The following is a 20476-nucleotide window of genomic DNA, read 5'->3' as shown; positions in this document are numbered from 1 at the left end:
GGGCCTGTGCCTAATGATGAGGGATCCAACAAGAAGGACCGTGTCATCACCAATCTGCCTGTCGTAGATGCATCTGTCTATGAAGGTATTGCTTAGGAGAGCCCACAGCACAGTTCTTACAGAGACAAAGTCCTGGCTTCATATTGAGGAATACCATATATTGTGTGTTGTTGAATTAACATTGTGCTCAATGGCTTAGATTTCAGACAGATCATCTGAAAACTGGGCATTCATGAGGCACTGTGAAACATCTGCAACAGCAGAATTGTGCTCAGCCACACTATGTAACCTCATGATCCATCTTATTGCTCATTTTATCATTATTGTCAAGCTAGGGGAATCACCTTAGTTCAGTGAAGACTGCAGGAGGGAATGGCAAAGGCAGCACCAGATGTACCTAAAATGAGGTGTCAACCTGGTGGAGCTACAGCACAGGACTGTTTGCATGCCAACAACACCCATATCCCATGAAAGAATTTTAAGAGTTCCTCAGTTCCTTATACATGATTCCAATTCTTTTTTTTTCTTCCCTTCATCATTGGTTCAAATCTGAATTACACAGTGTAGTTGTTCTTGTGCTTTCTCCAGAGTATCTTGCACCAACTCCATAGATGATAATTATCGCATTAAAAGACAACATAACATTCTTTTGAGTGCTGCTATGAAATCATGTTACCATTCTCCAAACTATGGAATTTTCTTTCACTATTGCATTACTGCACTTGCTTCAGCATTCAGCAACTCAGTTTCTTCACATTGCCATAATATTGCTCATGGTTTTTGTATAGTTCACATGTCAGTCAAAAACTCTAGGGATACAGAAGGTGAACTGTGGATTTAAATGGATCTAAGTCAATCAGGAATACAGATCATTTTCAGGGTAATCATAAGGTTTTATAATAATTCCATTATGTCACCTGTTGGTGAAAATCTCAATAAATCATGTGAGGTATATCTTCAGATTTAACATTGGTTATGTAAACACTTTCAGAGGGTGGTAAATGAAAGACTTGTAATATGCGTCATCTTTAATCATACAAATGTCAGTTGAAGAAACATTGCTACCTTGCATAGCGCAGCTTGATTTAATTATAGCCAGTGTCAGTGGGAGAACAATTACACATTACGACCATGCCTGCAGTTTTCAGTTAAAGTCTCTGTGGACTAGAATAAATTAAGCAGCCTTTCTTTTTTCCAGTCAGAGGACGTTATTGAGGGTATGCCTTACTTTCACATTTATATTTTTATTTAGTTGCATCTGTTAAATTCAAACCAGCGAATATGCAAAAAATTATTGATAGGAATTATGAAGACCATATAATGATCAGATGGTTAGGAAATATTTGTAAAGCGGCAGTTAAACTGGAGAGGCTACTTACTGAAGAGTTAATCTTATTTTGTGAACAAAGACCAATTCTGCCTGGAATCCCAGTCAACTATATCCATGGGGAAAATTGAGTGTTTCTTTATCACTTCTATTACCAGGAAGTAAAAATGCTTTATGTGCTTCACATGTGTAACGTGGTTTTCCCTCTCTAAGCATTCAATGTTCAAGCGGAGGTACATTTCTACCTCAGTATCTGAAGTGGTAATTTATAATGATGGCATATACCTGTCAAGAAATAGGTGCCGGTAATGATCGAGTCCTGGAAATGTCCTAACATTGATCAAATTGTCATAGGGCAATAAAGCATAAGATAATAATGTTCTGATCATTTAATATTTTGAAACCAGTAACAAAGTATTGTCATGGCATGTGAAATGTACCATGTGTTAAAGATTCCTCTAAATGACCGTACACTCCCAAAAGAGCAATTGTGGCAAAGATTGTATTTAAAATATAAGTGTGTATCTTATTCTTTGAGCTGGATGACTGTAGGATTAGTCATACACTGTAACAATCAGGAGACCTAGATTGAAGGAGGGAAAGAGGATTTGCAAAGATGTATTGTAGAACAAAACTATTTTCTGAGATAAGAGAAAAATTGCAAATGTTACAAACTGAAATTAAAAACAGAAAATGGGGGAATGCACTTCAGGCATTAAAGCTTCTGAAATGAGAAGCTTTTGTTTCAAACCTGTCTTTTCTCTTTTGAAACACCGATTGACTTACTGTTATTTCCATAATTAACTGGTTTATTTGCAGCTCTTCCATTGATTATTAAAAGTACAAATATAACTCTTCTTATTTTGCTAGTATGATAAGAATGAAGCTTAACATTTCTCCTAACCACATTGTCATGTGCAGGTTCACCAATACTACAACTGTCTCCCAGAAGATAAAGTTCCATATGTTAACAGCCCTGGAGAGAAGTATAGAATTAAACAGCTGTTACATCAACTACCACCGCATGACAATGAGGTAATTGTGATATATATAGCCTGGTGTATGCATGCTATTCAATACATTGGAAAGTAACATTAAATGTGTCTTTAAAATATTATGTTTCAAAATTTCTGAGTTCCCTACACAATGTCTTAACTACATTGTTCTGGTGTCAGTTGAACTTCTAGGAATTTGATAGCACCAGAATTTCTCTGGATAGCTACCATTAGTTATGAAGCACACAACGCGCTACCACTATTTGCAAAACTGTTGGGTGCTCCTGCAAGCCCCATCCCCAATGTATCCAGTCATCACTATCCTCCTTTAAGCGTCTCAATGGCTTCCACCTGTATCTTGTCTTCAGGCGCATATCGTAATAGGATTTTTATGTAGCAACTGACGAGCCTACAAAGTGGCATCATGAGTTATACTCATTGCAAGTATCTCCTATCAGCGAGCAGTTTTCCTGCTATTGAAGCAGAAGTACACAACTGAATGGACAAAGTGTAACAGAATCATGGGCATTCCTAGCATATTATGACTTGATGTACAGGAAGTGGTGCCCATAGTCACAGATAATTTGCATATTTAGGGAGTGGTAGTCTTTGCATTTTGTTTAATTGTAGGATTTACATTGTAATTCTGGTGGGATAATTAAATGGTCCCCGCAATCCTGGAGAATTTGGAATTTATTTTAAAATATTATATCATACTCCTATCATACTCATGTAAACTAAGCTGCCTTGGGAACAGAGAATTGATGACTTTCCTTATGGGGAGTATATAGGAAACAGCAAGAGTAGAGTTCCTCCAGAGTTTCATGATTGAAGACAAAAGCTCTGTTGTCAAATGTTTCAAAGCATACTTTGGTCAGTAGATCCATGCTGGATGGCTAGTGCTAACGTGTCCTGGAATCCCCTGGCATTGTCTCATTAAAATAACTTGTCTTGTTGCCTTCTCCTTCCCTGTTCCTCAAATATATTTATCATGTACAGTGGGATTTCCATTAGGAACCTCATTGTGCAGCTTTCAAATATTTGTTCAGTAATTCTCTTTCGAAACAGTGTTTTTCAAGGGTAATACATAATAAATGTAGGGGGATACTTCTTGAACAGTACAGAAGTTTTCTTTTCTCCCACCCAGTGCTTGCAGTAAATCCCAAGATATGGTCAAAAGTCTGCAATCTCAGTTCAGCAGTTTCTTTCCAATCAAACGCTTCCATCTTGGTGAGCAGATCCTGGCAGATTACACTTTTGAAATAATAGGATGTGTTCTTATGGGTGGTTGGGAAGGTGGAAGTCACCAAATTTGACATCACCTCACCCTAAGAATGTAATTTGCATGTGGCTGCAAATTATTTGGGGAAGGTCTCCATTTCTTCATTGCCCTGAAATTCAACAATAACATGTCATTCTGGATCAGAACCTCAGTGATGTCTCACAGCACCAAGAACGCAGTTCAGTTCCGGCCTTGGGTGACTGTATGGAGTTTGCATGTTCTCCCCGTGTCTGCGTGAGTTTCCTTGGGATGCTTCGGTTTCCTCCCACAATCCAAGGATGTGCATGTTAGATGAATTGGCCATGTTAAATTGCCCTTTTGGTGCCCAAAGACATGTAGGTTAGGTGGATTAGCCCTGGTAAATGATGGGGTTACGGGGATAGGGTGGCGGGGGCCTGGAGAAGATGCTCTTTCAGAGAGTCAGTGCAGACTTGATAGGCTGAATGGCCTCCTTCTGCACTGTAGAGATTCTGTGGTTCTAGCTCCACAAAATTGAGTTATACATTAATGCAGGAAATTTAGGTGTATGACACATATACTTTTAATTTTTAAAGAAATGTCAAGGAAAATTGTTACATGTTTCTATCATGAATGTCATTAATTTTTCTTATCAAAACATATTAGAGATGTTTGGAAACTGATTTTATATGGAGTTGGTAAAAATCTCTTTGATTATGGGATAATGTATTGCTAAATTCCTATTGATTAAGAATCAAGCAGTAATATTGAAGAACCAGCTAGATAGCCTTGGCCTATTTTAAATTTATGGGTCGAGTTGCAATTTACTTCAGATACAACATTCTTCATTGAACATTATTCATATTTACAAGTTAATAGAGCTCTGTAACCTCACAGACCTCATTTTTATAATTTTAGCCTTGCATAAACAAGCATACAAAAATAAATAATTCCTTCCTCCGCTACTATGATCTTTCCAAATGATGCAATCTTTCCAAACAAATTCTAAGTGTTGAATGAGCAAGAAAACGGGAGAGAATTTTATCAACGAGTCTCAAATCACAATCTTGCAGCACTTAATGCAAAATAAGAGCCCGGGTGCAATTCAAGTGAGTGGTTGGGGGTGGGGGTGCCTAAGCTCACCCATGAAGCCGGCTGCAGTGCTTGGGGCACCCGATCTCCTAGTCAACTGGGAGATTATATGCCAACCTCCCCTATCTCCAACATCAGCTTCCACCCTCTGCAAATCGCTCCCTGTGCCAGTCCCCCGCCGCCGCCGCCACTGATCACCACCCCTGCAGAGCTCTACTCTTCCCTTGCAGATCTCCCTCCCCTCACCCCTGAGGAGATCCCCCCTTAATGCCCCACCCCCACTCATGCCTAGTGGGCAGTGCTGAGGTGCCCACTGGGCACTATCCGGCCTTGTCCTGACCAACCATGGGCATCCGTGGTCTCTGATTTCCCCCTGCATGGCTATCATGCTTGGTACCCTTCGGTGGGGACCATGAGTGATTCTAGTAGCTGAGGAGGAGAGATTCTGGGAGACTGGAAATGGCTGTCGTGGCCCAGTTAATGTCATTTAAATGATGACATTAATATTTAAATCGACTTGGTGCTGGCAAAACAGGGCCGGGAAAATGGCTTTTGGCATGGGACTGCTTCATGTCCAGTGCAGAATCCTCGCATGCTATCTTCCTGGCTCACTGTGCCAGTCGATGGACAATAGGCCCAAAAGATCATATCCCACAAGTCAATTCAGTACGCTGCTTCTGATCTTGTTCAGAAGCAATGTCCAGTAAGAAGTCTCACAACACCAGGTTAAAGTCCAACAAATTTATTTGGCAGCACTAGATTTCAGAGCCTCAAGCTCCTTCATTAGATGAGTGTTCATCAGAAGCAATGTAGTAAGTTAGACTGAATTAAAAGGGGTTTTACTATTGGGCACAATATTTCTTTCTAACTTCACTTTGATTATCATATGGTCAATTGTCAGGTTCGGTACTGCAACTCACTTGATGAAGAAGAAAAGAAAGAACTGCGTCTTTTCAGTACTCAAAGAAAAAGAGAAAATTTGGGAAGAGGCACAATTAGACCGTTCCCTATAACCATGACTGGTGCAATTTGTGAACAGGTAAACATTTATATTTGAAATGGAGCTCATGCTTAGTAAACCTTAAAATTAAAGTTGTAGTTGATACCATTTCATTTTTCTATTTTTAATAAATATGTTGGGAGGAGACTTGTGGAGTATAAACATCTAGATAGACATTTTCGACCGAAGAACCTGTTTCTGTGCTGCATATTTGATGTAAATGTCATTTTTAAAAATACACGATTTTTTAAACTTTTATAATAACTTTTGGCAGCATTGTAATATTTTGGTCCTTTTCTTCCTCTCTATCTAGGGATAGATTCAGGGATCTAGCTGTATGTGTACATAGATCCCTGAAAGTTGGGAGTCAAGTAGATAAGGTTGTTAAGGTTGTTAATCCCTATTCAGGGATCTAGGTGTATGTGTACATAGATCCCTGAAAGTTGGGAGTCAAGTAGAAAAGGTTGTTAAGAAGGCATACGGTGTCTTGGCGTTTATTGGTAGGGGGATTGAATTTAGGAGTCGCAGCGTCATGTTGCAACTGTACACAACTCTGGTGCGGCCGCACTTGGAGTACTGTGTGCAGTTCTGGTCCTCACATTACAGGAAGGATGTGGAGGCTTTGGAGAGGGTGCAGAGGAAGTTTACCAGGATGTTGCCTGGTATGGAGGGGAGGTCCTATGAGGAGAGGCTGAGGGATTTGGGGTTGTTTTCGCTGGAAAGAAGGCGGCTAAGAGGGGATCTTATTGAAACATATAAGATGATTAGAGGTTTAAATAGGGTGGATAGTAATAGCCTTTTTCCTCTGATGGAGAAATCTAGCACGAGGGGGCATGGCTTTAAATTAAGGGGTGGTAGTTATAGGACGGATGTCAGGGGTAGGTTCTTTACCCAGAGGGTGGTGAGGGATTGGAATGCCCTGCCTGCTGCAGTTGTAAATGCGCCTAGTTTGGGGGCGTTTAAGAGATCCGTGGATAGGTTTATGGACGAGAAGGGATTGGTTTAGGTTAGTGGGTCATTGTTTTGTAACTGGTCGGCGCAACATCGTGGGCCGAAGGGCTTGTTCTGCGCTGTAGTGTTCTATGTTCTATGTTCTATCCTGAAGATATTGATTATTGATCAGGGTACAGCACCACTAGCACTGAGAATCAATTAGAAAATCATTTTCATACCTCCTATCTCTGTTCAATACTCTTACGACAAAGCAGCTAAGATAAGAAACTCAGCAGCATGTTGAACTGAGACGAGCGTTACATTGGTTTTAATATCGTACCTGTTTTCAAAGTACCTGAAACCATAAGCAAAATGTGCCTTGAAGTCACTATAAGGAGTGTAACCAAGGTAAAAATTAATGAATCTGTGAGGGGATAGAAGCAGGGGCTATTGCCTTAAAGAAAATGTTTGTAGGCATTACAATGTAGGGCATGTGAGTGTTTTCTTAGCTTTTACTTGTTTTTGAGATTTAGTGATGCTCAAAATAAAAGACTGATTTTCTTGGAATTCACCGAGCCTTTTCTTCCTGGCATTTTTATGCTAAAACTGAAAAGAAGCCAAAAACTCTTGTGTTTTAAATTAACATTAAAACTGACTTTTGAAGTTCTACGTTCAGACCTGATTTTACCATCTACAGTTAAACACTAGCTTCTAAATTACAAAAGAAACTTGTGGAACTTTTCCTCAATTGGTTAAATAAGTTGGGTACAATCCACGATAGAGCATCTTATATGCTGCCTGTGCAAGGTCATGTGGCAAATCATTTTTTTTCTCAATCTTCTGAGTATTCTTTGTATATTTAATTCTTATTGAATTGACCAATATTTGGAGATTATCCATGACCCAAGCATTATTACCATAGCCTAATAATTTAAGTATAGCAAAATTGCAAAGCTCTAGACTGACCTGAAGGTATAGACTTCTCCAATATATCTCAAGTCAGTGGAAAGCAGATCCCAATACACAAAGCTTCTATTCAGCCTCCTTCCAATGTCCCTTTCTTCTTAAAAGTTGCTTAATTCTTGTGAATATTTCATGGCTTTTGCTATATTTTTGTAAAATTAATTTTGTCTCCAAACAGTTAAAATGATGACAAAGAATGAGATGTTTGCATATGAGAGTAGTCATGATCAAATTGGGAACATTCTAGCCTCCCAGCCTTGTGGGATGATAAATAATTCCACTTATACATGGAGATTCAATGTCTGCTAATGATTAGGAAGTCCATACCTATGGATGGTATCATATCATTTAATTGCCATATACAAGAAAAGAAGAAAGGTCTTTCTGATTCCCTGTGATGTTTTGATCCCTCTGGGGTCTATTAGCCATGTAATCACATTTAGTGGCATTGATCCCAACAAACAGGAAGCCTGTGACCAAATTATAATACTTTTGCTCATCTCCCCATTGATATCTCTGGGCTAGGAGTGACTCAGTTGTAAGTCATTGCTCATAAATATGGAAGTTCAAGTTTTATTGTTCAGTATTTATTTCAAGATTAGCTTAGTTTAAAGAACAAGTATAGAGTCAATATCAAGGAAAAGGCTAGAATAAAACCTTGAAAATATGCTTGGGAGATGGGCTCATAACAGATCGTTCCAAACAAAAGGATTTGTCTAAGAGACTAAAAATATTCAGGAGCTAATGAGCTGTCCTCACTGTCTGCTCTATTTCACTGGCATAAAAATGATGCATAATTAATTTTAGTTAGCAGTACATTTATGACAAAGGCCATAACTAAGACTGTCAGCAACAAAAACACATGTATGAGTTATTATCATAACCAATAAATTACAAATCCATCTCAACAATTGGGAATGTTACTTTTCAAGGGAAAAAGGCACGCAACCAGATTATGTTTACTAAAATGAGTGGCATTTACCAAGGTTGACCACTGGCCACTTCACTTCATTTTTTTTGTTCATTTGCTGAGATTTATTAGATACTCCTCTAAATGTCGAATATACCTTAATTTAACTTTTAATTTTAAATCAGTGCGGAGGACAGATCAATGGAGGAGACATTGCTGTATTTGCGTCACGAGCAGGCCATGGAGTTTGCTGGCATCCTCGATGTTTTGTCTGTGCCACTTGCAATGAATTATTGGTGGATCTGATTTATTTTTATCAAAATGGGAAGATATACTGTGGAAGACACCATGCTGAACGTCTGAAACCCAGATGTGCAGCATGTGATGAGGTGAGTTTACAAAAGCATGGTCCATGTTTTAGTTTCTGAAAATAGAGAACATTAGATTAAAACAAAATAAAACTTTAAATTTAAATATGATTGCATGAATACTATGAAGTTGACATGTTTAACCTTTCTTGTAATTAACAATTACAGGAGAAAATGTCATGCCTTTTCCTGTCCTGTACAACTTCAGAATTCCATTTCTCAAAAGATGTGGCAATTAAGTGAACAGTGTGTCAAAAGGATTTTGTTTCTCAACTTGTAACTTTTTGCAAGTTATATAATATTAAGCTTTTAGCACTTGCTTGACTATGTTTGGTTTCTTCTTTGGGCATTTGCTATATCTAGAAATGTGTTTTGCATGAATAAAATTGTTACTTCATTGCTGTATTCAGTAAAATTCAGTGTTATGGATATTTCACAATTATGGCCACTTGCCTATTGCTTTTAATTAGAAAAAATATCCCAGATTGCAATCAGGAACACTATCAAAAATTGACCACTGAGACCAAAAAAAATAATAGGAAGAATGTTCAAAAGACAGGTCAGAAAAATGGATTTTAAGCGGCAAGGCTAGGAAGAAAATTGTAGAGTATGGGGCAGTGATCCCTCTTGATTATATGGGTGCATAGTCATGGAACAATCTGAAATTTGCCGTGCCATGTAACAAACTGTATACAACAAATAAAAATCAGAAAGTATGTTGGTCTGGAGCCTACATAGCCAAAGTGGTGGGGTAAAAGGATGCGGTTGCACAGTTAGAGGAACAGGGAGTTCAAACCCAAAGTTGCGATCTAACCCATTTCCTCATTTTCTGTATCCTTCACAGTCTCATAAATAGAGTTTTTTCCACTTGCTGGAAAAGAATTTTAAACTTGGAGATGAAATTTATTTTTGATATGTACACAGTGTGCACATGTGAGCGACAGGCAGCTGATACCCTTCTGCTTGCTCTTTTTTGCTCTCATCAAAATTAAATTTTACCCCAGGGAATCTGGTTCTGTCACGTGCCCGTCCCAAGTATAATGGGCTACATTTACCTGCAAATAGAAGCCAGAATTACAATAATTCTTTAAAAATCTGCAATAATACACAAGTATCAGCTTGTCGACATAGTGGATATGATTGCACTTGCATGAATTTAAGCCACATTTCATGGGAGGCTGGTTTTCAACTGAATGCATATAAAGGTGTGAGTGAAGAAACATTTTCAAGAACAGGGTGGGAATACGTGGGGCCCTTCACTGCAATGTGGGCATTTCTTGTAAGATGTGAAAGTACTGTAAGACAATGTAGGAGGAGACTAATGTTAAGTCGTTTCCATGCTTTGTATACAACTTTAATGGAAGATCACAGTAAATTACCTTACCTTAACAAACCTCATTAGATCGTTAAAATTTTTCCTATATTATATCTGTACATGCAAGGTTATGAAGGAGATATTAACATTTGCAACTACATAAGAACATAAGAAATAGGAACAGGAGTAGGCCATCTAGCCCCTCGAGACTGCCCCGCCATTCAATAAGATCATGGCTGATCTGTCGTAGCTCAGTTCCACATTCCTGCCCTCTCCCCATAACCCTTAATCCCCTTGCCTATCAAAAACCTATCAACCCGCGTCTTAAAAATATTGAGCGAGGCAGCCTCCACCACTTCAACGGGCAGAGAATTCCAGAGATACACCACCCTTTGAGTGAAGAAGTTCCTCCTCAACTCTGTTCTAAACCGCCCCCCCTTTATCCTGAGGCTGTGCCCTCTAGTCCTACTGTCCTTTCTGAGCAGGAAGAGCCTCTCCACCTCTATCCTATCCACCCCATTCAACATCTTATACGTCTCAATGAGATCTCCCCTCATTCTTCTAAACTCTAACGAGTGCAAGCCTAGTTTATTCAGCTTCTCCTCATAGTTCAACCCCCTCAACTGCGGAATCAGCCTAGTAAACCTTCTCTGCAGTCCCTCCAAGGCCAAAATATCCTTGCGTAAGTGCGGCGACCAAAACTGCACACAGTACTCCAGCTGCGGCCTCACCAGTGCCCTATACAGCTGCAGCAAGACTTCCCTACTTTTATATTCAACCCCCCTCGCTATGAAGGCCAGCATCCCATTTGCCTTCCTGACCACCTGCTGCACCTGCAGGCTGGGTTTTTGCGACTCATGCACAAGGACCCTGAGGTCCCTCTGCACTGTCGCATGCTGCAGTTTTTCACCACGTAAGTAATAGTCCTTCTTACCATTATTCCTACCAAAGTGGACAACCTCACATTTGCCAACATTAAATTCCATTTGCCAGTCCCTGGCCCATGCGTCCAGCCTATCTAGATCCTTCTGCAGACTCTCCACACCCTCCGCACAATTTGCCGTTCCTCCAATCTTGGTGTTATCAGCAAATTTCGACACCATACACTCGGTTCCCTCCTCCAGATCATCTATATAAATGGTGAATAGCTGAGGCCCCAGCACCGATCCCTGGGGCACTCCACTAGTCGCCAACCGCCAATCCGAATAGCACCCATTGACCCCCACTCACTGCCTCCTATTTGACAGCCAATCCTCTATCCACACTAACACCCTACCCCCAACTCCATGCCCCCTGACCTTCTGCAATAACCTCTTGTGAGGCACCTTGTCAAACGCCTTCTGAAAATCAAGAAAGACCACATCCACCGGCTCTCCTCTATCCATCACCCTAGACACATCCTCATAGAACTCCAATAAATTCGTCAGACACGACTTCCCCTTAACGAAACCGTGCTGCGTCTGCTCTACCAAACAATTCTCCTCAAGATGCCTCGCTATTTTCTCCTTGATCACGGATTCTAACATTTTTCCTACAACAGACGTTAAACTAACCAGCCTATAATTCCCCGCCTTTTGCCTGCCACCCTTCTTAAACAACGGCGTAACATTGGCCGTTTTCCAATCTTCTGGCACTTCCCCAGAATCCAGCGACGTTTGGAAAATAATCACCAAGGCATCCACTATCACCTCCGCCATTTCCTTCCGAACCCTTGGATGCATTCCATCCGGTCTTGGGGACTTGTCCACAATCAGTCCCTCCAGTCTGTCGAGTACCGCCTCTCTAGTAACAATAATTTCATTCAGGCCCTCCACTCCTACCATCTTACCATCACTAACACCCAGCAAATTATTCACGTCCTCCTCCGTGAAGACCGAAACAAAAAAGTTATTCAGGGCCTCAGCCATTTCCCCATCCCCTACCACTAAGTCCCCCCTCATCCTCTAAGGGTCCAACGTTCACCCTAGCCAGCCTCTTCCTTTTTATGTATTTATAAAAACTCTTGCTATCCTTTTTTATATTAAGCGCTAGCCCAACTTCATAGTTTATCCTACCCTTCTTTATCAATTTCTTTGTCATTCTTTGTTGACATTTAAACCTCTCCCAATCCTCTTCTCGCCCACTACTCTTAGCTACTCTAAACGCATCCGCTTTTAATTTAACACTTTCCTTCACCTCCTTCGTTATCCACGGCTGATTACCTCTCCTCCTACGATCCTTTTTAACCATCGGAATAAATTTCTGCTGAGCACCAAGAAAGATCTCCTTAAAGATCCTCCACTGTTCCTTAGCAGACCCACCTTCCAACACACTCCCCCAATCAACATTCACCAATTCCTCTCTCATCCTACCATACTCCCCTCTGTTCAAACAAAGGACACATGTCCGGGAACCCCCTTTCTCCTCCTCCATCTGCATCAGAAACTCCACCATACAATGATCACTCTTCCCAAGAGGATCCTTCACCACAAGGTCCCTAATTCTACCCGCCTCATTACATAACACCATAACTAGCTGCTTCCATTAACTCAGTCTGTACTTAATTGGAATTCAAGAAGTCTACGTGACAAAGTATAGCTTCTTTACCTGTTTGCCTTCCTTAGAAACATGATCTCCAGCTATATCAGAAACCAGGCCTCCCTGTAACCTACTCATTTCTGGTGCACATTCCTTTTGTCTCACAAGTTTGTTGCTTAAATTTTCAAGAAACTAAATGCCTATAAAACTGGCAGCAATTGACAATTTCCTATCCACAGTAATCAATCTCCCAATGAGGAATCTTTTCCATAACTGGAAGGTGACCATTATGTTCAGGTTAGTGCTCTTTGAAAATTTGCATTTAATCAGGGCACTACTATTTAAGTGGATGCAGTGCACCTTTCATTACTAATGGCCAGAATTCTCCAGCCACCACTGCCAGTGAGAACGGAGAATTTGGCGCTCAGACAAATCTCCATTCACTGCAGCGGAACTTGAAAATCCCAGCTGCGGGTGAGATCGAAGAATTCAGCCCAATGTCTGATCAGGCTTGCACCTAACAGGGGAATCAGGCTAATACTTCCCAATTAAATTTGACATTCCAAAAAAGGGATTACCAAGTTTTGCTTAAATTTTAGCTCGATTAGTTTCCATGAAAAATGCCCAAGCCAGCAACCTAATGACCATTGTCTCCCACACCTAGTTGCACCCTAAAGGCAAACATTCAAACATCTGTGGCTTCCAATGAAAATATCATGCAATTAAAATATACAACATTCATGAAATTTATATCTGTATGCAGAGGTCAGAATATACCATTTTTTTTAAATGTGGGAAATTGAATTGTGAATGGTCAGTGCTGATGTAATCATATATATGTAGTGGCTCAGCTACTGTAAAAACTGATTTGGATGTGAGCAAAATAATATTTAAAGATTCAGTCATTGTGCAGTTTGTGTCAGATTGGGAAAGGTGAATTCTACTTACATGTTCAGAAAAATGATTATTGGGAAGGAAATTACCTTAATTTGTTGCGCATTCCCAATTCTTAGCTCAAAGTTCCATAAAAGTTAAAGGTTTATAAATCTTGTGTCGATCCTCCCCAACTGTCAAGCAGTGCAGGATTTGGCCACTCATCAGGCTCTATTAAAAAAATATATTTTTTTCATAGATCATCTTTGCAGATGAGTGCACAGAGGCTGAAAGTAGGCACTGGCATATGAAGCATTTCTGCTGCTTTGAGTGTGAAACTGTCCTCGGAGGCCAGAGATACATCATGAAAGAAGGTCGACCCTATTGTTGTAACTGCTTTGAGTCTCTTTATGCTGAATATTGTGATACATGTGGTGAGCATATAGGTAAGTCTTAACATGCTTGACAAAATAATAAATGCTGGTATGTTTTGTGTTTTCACCAGACTTATTTTGAATATTAAGTCATAAAACTTTGTAAACAGAATATGACAAGTTGTGCTATCGTGTTGCTGATTTTTTTGTATCATAAAATCCCTACAATGGTAGAAGAGGCCATTTGGCACATCAAGTCTACGCCGACTCACAGACAGAGTATCTTACCAGGTCCTCTCCTCCACCTTGTCCCTATAACCCCATAAATTTATCATGGCTAATCCATCTTAACCTACATGTTTTTGGACAATAAGGAGCAACTTAGCATGATCAGTCCACCTAACCTGCACATCTTTGGGCTTTGGGAGGAAACTGGAACACTTGGAGGAAACACGCACAGACACAGGGAGAATGTGCAAACTCCACACAGGAGTTGAACAATTCTAAAGTAATGCCTCTGAGTACACCCACCTCATAGGCCTACTCATTTTTTTTGTTTAAAGTATTCATCTAATTTTCCTTACAAGAAGCATTGGTCTCTGCCTCTTCATGGGAAAACACTGCATACTCCAAAAACCCTTTGTAATTAACTTTCTCCTCCAATTTCCTAGTAACAGTTTTAAACTGTTAATTCCAATTCGCCAATTCTTTAGCTGGAGAAAATAGTTTTTCCCTATTTATTCCATCAAACTCATCATAATTTTTTAAAGTTGAATCTGCTTTTGGTCTCTTCTTCTCCAGTGGAAATAGTCACAGTCTGACAAACCTAGTGACCAATCCCTATATCATTTTGGTGACTCTTTGCTGGATGTTTTCCATTGTTTTCAAGTCATTTTTCTAATAGCTACAAAACCACATACAGCATTCTAACTGCACGTATACAGTGTTTTTCTCATGTATGTCCAATTTATTAAATCCAAATCCCTATTGACCTCCTCACATTCTATCCTCTGTGAACTTGAGGTCATCCAAAACACTGCTGCCCATGTCTTAACTTGCAGCAAGTCCCATTCCCTATCACTAGTGTGCTCACTGACCTACATTTGCTTTGGATCAAACAACACCGTGATATCAAAATTCGTATCCTTGTTTTCAAATGCCTCCAAGGCCTCACCCCTCCCTGTCTTTATAATCTCCTCCAGTCGGAAATACCTGAACTCCTCTAATATTGGCCTCTTTTGCATCTGCATTTGGAATTTCTCCATCATTGGTGGACCTGCCTTCAGTAACCCCACCTCTGGAATTCCCTCCCTGTACCTCTCCACCTCACTTTCCTCCTTTAAGACTGTCCTTAACACTACATCTTTGACTAAACTTTTGATCAACTGACCTAATAGCTCCTTACATTGGTTGGTGTCATACTTTTTTTCATATTACTTCTGTAAAACATCTTGGGATGTTTCATTACATTAAAGGCATTATATGAATATATGGCCTCATATATTTGCATTTGCACCTATCTTTGTCCATTTTCACCCAAATCCTTAATTTTGATTCTTCATTGCCCTTTACTATTCTTATGGAGAGCTTAGTTATACTGTAGTCACTCTTTACTATTTTTCTCCAATTTCGACTTTTGTTTTTGCATCACTTCATTTCTCATAGTTGTTTTAATGTACTGCAAGAAAAATCAAACAGGCTTAACTCAATATATTTTAATGCCATTCACCTCTGGAAAGTAGTTATTTAATTTTAGTGCTTTCTGGGTGCAGACAGCTTTATGGAGGTCTGATGCCATGCTATTCTGAAGCTGCTTGAATGTGTATTGTTCTCTTGAGAAGGGCAGCCATACAGGCAGACCAATGTGCACTGCAAACCTGTGAAGGAGTGCTATCCTGATGTCACACAGTTTAACCAGCTGATGTGATGCCAGGATATCTCTTGTGGACCTCACAGGTCTTGGTCAATTAATTTATGTGTCACTGCAAACATCAAGCACCAAGTTGCAAGATGGGCCCCGCAGTAGTGTTTCTTAAAAGGCCATGCACCTAAATTGCAGCTCAGGTCATTTTGAATAACTTCTGCAATTTCAAATTCTCTGGAAGTACTCTGGAGTGTTTTGAGGCGTTGTGGTGAGTTCCTGGATTTACCAGAACGTTGCTTCATCCTGACAGGAAGAGCAGGGGATTTAGTGCCCTGTCCACACAAAGGCTATAATAGGAATGGCAGCAGTAGTGAGAGTGCATCTGAGCCTGCTGCATGGTAGGTAGGTGGAGTAGAGGCTGTGGAGAGAGCAAGGGCTTCTGCAATATACAATCTTCAAATTTGGAGCCAGATTCCAAACTCCTTGACAGTAACAGGAGATGGGGTCATAATAAGGTCGACCAAGTCATTAATGGATTTTCGAAGGATTCCTCCCCCTCTTTTGCTTCTCTTCTGGCCATTCAATGCACTTATGAAGTTCATGTCCATCAGCACTTTCCTGCATGGTGTCCCATCAAAGTCCTCATCTGAGTTTTCGGCAGCAGAACCCATCTGCGACCTCGCCTCTAGTGAATTGCAATACAAATCACTCTTTCCGCCTTGCCTGGTGCACCCCATTCAAGACTGGTTGATTCACCCCATGCTGATCCCAATTCCATGCTAGCCTCAATATCTAAGCTGATGGCTTGTGATTGTCAAAATAAGTAATGAGGACTCTTCATCAATGCCAAGCAGCTGCTTTCTCCTTCATGTGACTACTATAGCTGAGCAAGTGACAGTTCTTTGGGGTCAGGGAATGGGGGTGAAGTGGAAAGAAAGAAGCACCTGGCCACACCAGCAGCAGCTTGTTCATGATTCCAGGTAGCAGGACCACAGTATGTCAGAATTTGAGAAAGGACATGTTTTCATCCTCAATGTTCTTGGTGACATTGGATGCCAAAAACCTTTGCCAGAACTCTACCACCTAGCCCATCACGGAATCGGAGTGGGTGAGAAGTTGACAATGGAAATGTCCTTTGACGTCGGTGGTAATTTCCAGTCTCGCTACAGAGAGACTGCAAAACCCCATTCCTTGTCCCAGCTAGTCTCATGATGCCAGGAGCCATCTGCAAGGCTTAGGAGATGTAACCAACCTTGTCCTGTAATGATTCTTCTCTGCTCCTTCTATTTTGCACCACATTGACTTGCTTGAAAGAGGACAGAGATGCAAGAGATTGTGTTTCAGTGTATTGGGTAATGTACCTGCCATACCTGAATAGCTGGAGGTATGTGGATGCTGGGTGTGAGACTGGAACCATTGGTAGTTTTATTTATTAGTCACAAGTAAGCTTACATTAACACTGCAATTAAGTTACTGTGAAAATCCCCTGGTCACCACCCTCCAGCACTTGTTCAGGTACACTGAAGGAGAATTTAGCTTGGCCAGTGCACCTAACCAGCACATTTTTCGGACTGTGGGAGGAAACGGGAGCACAGAGAGGAAACCCATGCAGACACTGGGAGAACGTGCAGACTCCACACAGACAGTGACCCAAGCTGGGAGTCGAACCCAGTCCCTGGCGCTGTGAGGCAATAGTACTAGCCATTGTGCTGCTGAGTTGGCAGCATATCAGGAAGTTAGGATCGACTTCAATGCCAGAGGGAGCTGATGGGCATGTTGAACTTGTGGTTTATTCAGTAGAATGAGGGATTGATTGGTATTCGGCACATTGGTATTGATATCATACAAGGATGCCATCCCTATCCCTGGCCACCTGAGTGAGGTCATTACACTTCTTCTGGCATTGGTGTCAGGTGCTGGTGGCTGGGAGTTCACATCCCTGGCCACCTGCTCCCAATCCTTTCTGAGTGGGATCCTGGAGGATCTGCTGGTCCCCCACACAACCATGGCATCTCGCTGTCTGCCTACTCCCACCAATAATGCATCCAGTACTGCAACTATTAGTCTCTGATCTCTACTAACCTAGTATTGCAATTTCCATGCTTTTAATTATAGCAACATTATTCACCGCATCTTCCCTTTAAGAAGGAAAGACTGCTTTCAAGAAGAGCAGACTGGATGCATCATGTGCTATGAGCAGAATACTGATTGCCCCCAACTGAACATAGTAGTAGCTGGCAATACTATGAGGCAGCAAGCAGTGAGGGAAAGCACTTAATTCATGCTACAGTCATGGTAATGACACAGCAGCATCAAATTTGCACCTCCCACAGAGCCAGTGACAAACTGTGACCCAAACCAGGCCCAAAAAATTGGGCAAACACATTTCTAGCCCTCTATGTTGAACTTTATACACCAGGTACATGTATCAGCAAAGATGTTGATTTAAAAATGTGGCAAGCACCCAAGAGTTATATGTTCCTTAGCATGTTAAGCCAAGTGTAAAAAGGCAAAAGAAGGTTTACCCGTGTGCAATGTCAGTTTAAATACTTTTCAATTTAACAACTGTTTCTTGTCTTTTCCCCAAAGAGCAGGACATTAGGCAGTAAAATAGAAAGGTTAAATAAAAATTTACCTGTTCAATGGTTGATTTTGATTTTTATGAAATGTGAGGAGTGCGAAATTATTTGAGATTCCATTTGCACATGCACAGCTGGTCTTAAAAGTGAGGTCAGAGCTTATGAACTCTCGGTACCAAGTATTGAATTCCATTTTGTACATGGCAGTGAATGGTGGCACATGGAATCAGTAACAAAATATACATGAAAACATATACCTGTGACGTAATTCAATGCAACTTGCAAAAATCATGGGAGGAAGTGAAGAGCACATTATCTCTTTCTTCACCTGCTTCATAAAATCAATATTAAACATCAAATGGGTAGGTTCCCATTACAACTTTTGATTTTATTTTGTAACATTGCTCATTCAAAATAATGTGAGATTTTCTGGCCTTGCAATGCCAGCTCTATGAATAACAAATCTAGTCAAATTTACAGTTTGTAGCTGTTTTAAAGCAATCTACTGACTGTTGCACATGTAGCAAAATGGAGACAGTAATGCCCAACACTGTGCTTCATCTGTTTAGGTATTGTAAATCCAAGTACATAGAGAAATTAAGCATTTCACCTCTCCTGAGAATCACGTTGCTTCTAATTCAAAACGTGAAGAACTGTTCAAACCTTTAATTCTAACACAGCACTATTCTTAAATGCTTGTCCCTTAATTAAAGCGGGCACGATTGAAGTTCTAGTCCTACAAACAAGATTGCCATTGAAAATGTATTGACATTATCCTTCATTGGTTTATTGTAAATGGTCTGAAAAGTTTTTTAACTGATCGTGGCTAATGTACCTTTAGATCTGATTGCAACTTTTGTATAATGAGGTTTGAACGCGTAAGTGTCAATTCCAGCTCTGATAATGATATGATGTATCCATTTAGCTATAGTGTCAGTAGTGGTTCTTTGGTAAATGTTTTTCTCACTGTTTTGAAGGCGTTAGTTATGAAGCAAATATTCTGACAATTGTTCATCAACACATAAGCATGATGAAATGCCTTCAACACAAATTGGCAACAGTTTTCCCTGGTTTGTTTTGTTACAAAAGAATATTCACTTGAAATGTAAAAGACAGAGGATAGTTTGCACGTTGTTAGTGTCTAGGAGATGCATGGTCTATTGATGCTGTACAGACACCAAATCAATCAACGTACATGTTTTCATTGACAATTCTTGATGATATAGTGACAAAAACAGATGAAAGTTGTGGGAGGTAGCCTAGCACAGACTTCACATTCCGCATAGTATTTTGTATTGGCACTGGTGCTTTGAGGTTGTACACTCCTCTCATAAAATGAGTGACCAGTGGATGTGAGCCCAAAGTGTGCTTATCTGGCAGCACAACAAAGACAAATCTTACTTTGTTGTGTTCATGGCATTGTAGCCTGATGAAGTTAAAAATTTCTAAACATTGTCGACAGATATTTGCAGTGGATTAATTTATTGTCCACTGCAAAAATCCATCCATTTCTTGATGCAAATAGTGTACTGCTTCCAGGTCGATGGCCGCCAGGCAGATAGGATGATGTTGGCAGTTTCTGCTGAAAACTCCTTGTCTTGTAGGTTTTTTTTTGAAAACCTGTAGAGTATAAGGTTAAGACACTCATAAAGTGGGGTGATATAGTTTTGAAGTAGGTTGAGAAATTAAATTAATTGTTGGGAGTATCACTGGTCCTTGCACTAGTGCAATAGATATGTTGGCCATCTCAGTGCTATCATAAAACCATCAACTTCCTTCTTTCAATTTTCTATAAACATCCCCTAATGAGGAATAAGTGGGGAAATACATAAAAGAAATGGATTTGGCAAGTGATTAAAAAAGCGTCTGTTGCCATGGCATCTACAGTCTGGTAATCAAAACACACAGTATTCTACCAGTGCATTTAAACATAATGCAACAAGATCAACGTCTGATTTCCTACAGCTGTAGATAATTAATCCCACCTAACTTCCATTCCACCTGGTCGTTGAATTTTCTTGATTTTTCATCAGCTATTTGATTGAAGAGATTAGACAAATGTTTTGGAGTGACTCAAATATGTCTAGGTTGACACCATTTCCAGAAAATCTTGACTAGTTTGTTTC

At 40.3% G+C, this 20476-nt stretch overlaps 1 protein-coding gene across 6 annotated transcripts in view; it reads left to right on the top strand.

Moving 5' to 3' along the window:
* prickle2b (prickle homolog 2b) overlaps window positions 1-20476 on the top strand; it is a 281903-nt gene that overhangs the window by 251427 nt on the left and 10000 nt on the right. For all 6 annotated transcript variants that reach the window (XM_080183206.1, XM_080183199.1, XM_080183190.1 and 3 more), the window contains 4 exons: window positions 2249-2362; window positions 5556-5693; window positions 8646-8849; window positions 13793-13979. In XM_080183206.1, coding sequence (XP_080039332.1) covers window positions 2249-2362; window positions 5556-5693; window positions 8646-8849; window positions 13793-13979 — 643 coding nt within the window. The remainder of the gene's footprint in view (window positions 1-2248; window positions 2363-5555; window positions 5694-8645; window positions 8850-13792; window positions 13980-20476) is intronic.

Source organism: Carcharhinus amblyrhynchos, chromosome 3 (assembly GCF_965287045.1).
Source record: "Carcharhinus amblyrhynchos chromosome 3, sCarAmb.v2.hapA, whole genome shotgun sequence".
Taxonomy (NCBI): Eukaryota; Metazoa; Chordata; class Chondrichthyes; order Carcharhiniformes; family Carcharhinidae; genus Carcharhinus; species Carcharhinus amblyrhynchos.
This window is presented reverse-complemented; position numbering and strand designations above follow the sequence as displayed.